The sequence below is a fragment of the Penaeus japonicus genome, unplaced genomic scaffold, assembly GCF_977035675.1.
Source record: "Penaeus japonicus unplaced genomic scaffold, GWHDUDI00000001_assembly GWHDUDI00000020, whole genome shotgun sequence".
NCBI classification, from domain to species: Eukaryota; Metazoa; Arthropoda; class Malacostraca; order Decapoda; family Penaeidae; genus Penaeus; species Penaeus japonicus.
The window spans coordinates 556,092-558,591 of record NW_028234422.1 but is presented as its reverse complement, the minus strand read 5'-3'; the positions used below and the strand labels follow the sequence as shown (position 1 = coordinate 558,591).

At 33.8% G+C, this 2,500-nt stretch overlaps 1 protein-coding gene across 24 annotated transcripts in view; it reads right to left on the bottom strand.

Annotated features, from left to right (window-relative positions):
* The window catches only part of LOC122263497 (uncharacterized), a 456,927-nt gene that overhangs the window by 7,000 nt on the left and 447,427 nt on the right, over positions 1-2,500 (bottom strand). For 5 of the 24 annotated variants that reach the window (XM_086547904.1, XM_086547902.1, XM_086547914.1 and 2 more), the window contains 3 exons: positions 1,241-1,518; positions 954-1,028; positions 347-463 (listed from right to left, as the gene is read on the bottom strand). The exons of 15 other annotated variants lie outside the window; for them this stretch is intronic. In XM_086547904.1, the coding sequence (XP_086404030.1) occupies positions 347-463; positions 954-1,028; positions 1,241-1,518 (470 nt within the window). The remainder of the gene's footprint in view (positions 1-346; positions 464-953; positions 1,029-1,240; positions 1,519-2,500) is intronic. 4 more of the 24 variants (XM_086547905.1, XM_086547913.1, XM_086547923.1 and 1 more) reach the window with 4 other exon arrangements.

Here is a 2,500-nt window from a genome sequence, read left to right as displayed (position 1 = left end):
AAGCAAGTGGAATCGCACGACCAACCAGTAATCTTATTTCGACAAATAAAATCGCTTTTAAAAAGGAGCTAATGCATTTTGGAAGCAAAGAAAATTGCTCATCGTGTTCCATTTCATTTGCACTAATCCTGCAACCTTTTCTCTTTTCGTTTGGAATAGTTGAGGTTCACACCTACAAGGACTTATTCAGGAAGCTCCAGGTTCTCCAGACAAAAAGCTACTAATAACACAACGCTATCTCACACTAACTCTCCTCTTTCTTAACCATTCTTCTATATCTGTCCCTTTCCTCTCCTCCTTTCTCTCTGTCATTTCGTCCCTCTTCCTCGCTCTCTCCTGTGCATACCTTGAGTAATACAATCTCCTCTTCCTTCTTCCTCAGGTCTTCCTTCAGGTCTCTGGTCTCCTTCTGTAGATTCACTGTCTCGCTACTTTTCGCACTGACCTCTCGCTCTCTCTGCTTCTGAATGAGTATAGAAGAGGTATCATAAGTACTCAAAAAGACAAACGAAATGAACTTTCTCTCTAACATTACCCCCCCTCTCTCTCTCTCTCTCTCTCTCTCTCTCTCTCTCTCTCTCTCTCTCTCTCTCTCTCTCTCTCTCTCTCTCTCTCTCTCTCTCTGCTCATGCTGTTGCTCATAATTGCTTCGCTCATGATGACAAGCATCTCCTTCCTGACATTGTCAGAGGGAAAGCTGATAACCACGAGATAAGGAGATTGGAGTCGTAAAAGAATAAAGCAGATCAAATACTTATAAAGATTCGCCGTCACCAAAACCCTCACATTTTGCTTTGCATTTCATTCTATTTACTCCCCTAGTTATGGATTTTAGAAATGTTTTCTTTGATTGCTATATTTCCTGTCATTCCACTGATTTTTCTCTATCTTTTTATTATTATCAAATCAAAATTATTTCTATCTTTTAATTCATTTTCTCTCCAAAAACTCACCTTAAGCACTTGGATTTCTCTTTGCAAACTGATCCTTTCCTTCTCGGTTGCAACCCAACCTTGTGCCACATGAGTCTGAAAGTGATCAATATTCAACAGATAAATGCATTAGCATGTTATGTCTCATTATTATTATTAAAAGAAAAAAAAAAAAAAAAAAAAAAAAAAATACTTTTGTGATTTAGTAACAGTGCCACTCAGCAACCATGGCACTGCCCATGATGCACAACTTTGAAAACCAATGGTGACAGAGGAAGGACCAGAGTCTGACCAATACAATCTATTACCATGGACACGCTTTGGAAAAGTTCCATGCCACGGCTCTCTGCGGAGGAAGATCTCGGCATCAAGTCCTGCGGAGTCCTTCCTCTCTTATCCTTCTTGTACATGGAAGCCCCAAAGTTCGTCAACATGAATATAGCGAGAAGATGCCCTTGTGAAGCTGCTTTGTGAAGGGGCGTGTTGCCATAATCATCTGCAGCGTCCACATTGGCCCCGCCCTCCTGAAGGACTTCCAGCACTGCCGTGTCTCCATTCCAAGCTGCCAAGTGCATTGCTGTCTGTCCTGAAGGTAAACTTGACTGTAGAACTTGTCAATGTTTAAATGTTGCTCTTCAATGAAACACTTGTTTAATTTTCTTATTTTCATTTTTATTCAAATTTGTTCAGAAATAAGTGAGATGTGAATGTATAATGATAAAGATATGATATATATTTGAAAATATATTATATAAATCAAGATATATATGATGATGAAATATGACAATAATATTGATGACGACAATACACACACACACACACACACACACACATACACATACACATACACATACACATACACATACACATACACATACACATACACACACACACACACACACACACACATATATATATATATATATATATATATATATATATATATATATATATATATATATATATATATATATATATATATATACATATATATATATTTATAAAATATATATATATATATATATATATATATATATATATATATATATATATATATATATATATATATATATATATATATATATATATTCATACATAACAAAATATTGATAGAAGTAATTAGAAAAAGAATACAAATATGAATAACAAAAGAGAATGATAATTATTACAGTATAATAAAGTTAGTTATAAAACAATATAACATCTCTAAAAATAATAATGAAATTAACCAATGATATTCTATAAATGTAAGTAAAAATAACAATAGTGTTAATATAAACAATGGTATAAGTAATGAGTTAGGACAACTCATTAAAGAGAACATAATGATAATGGATGATGAGCATGAAGATGAAAAGGAAAGAGAAAACTGAGAGTGATAATGAGAAGATAAATAAATATGATGAAGTGTGGGAGAAGGAGAACTGGACAGAAAAAAGAGTGACAAAGAGTAGAAGAATTATATAGAGAATGTAAAGTGACAAAGAATAGGAGTAGGAGAAGGAAAATTGTACAGAAAATATAGAGTGACAAAGATAGAAGGAGAATTATTCAGAAAGTATATAGTG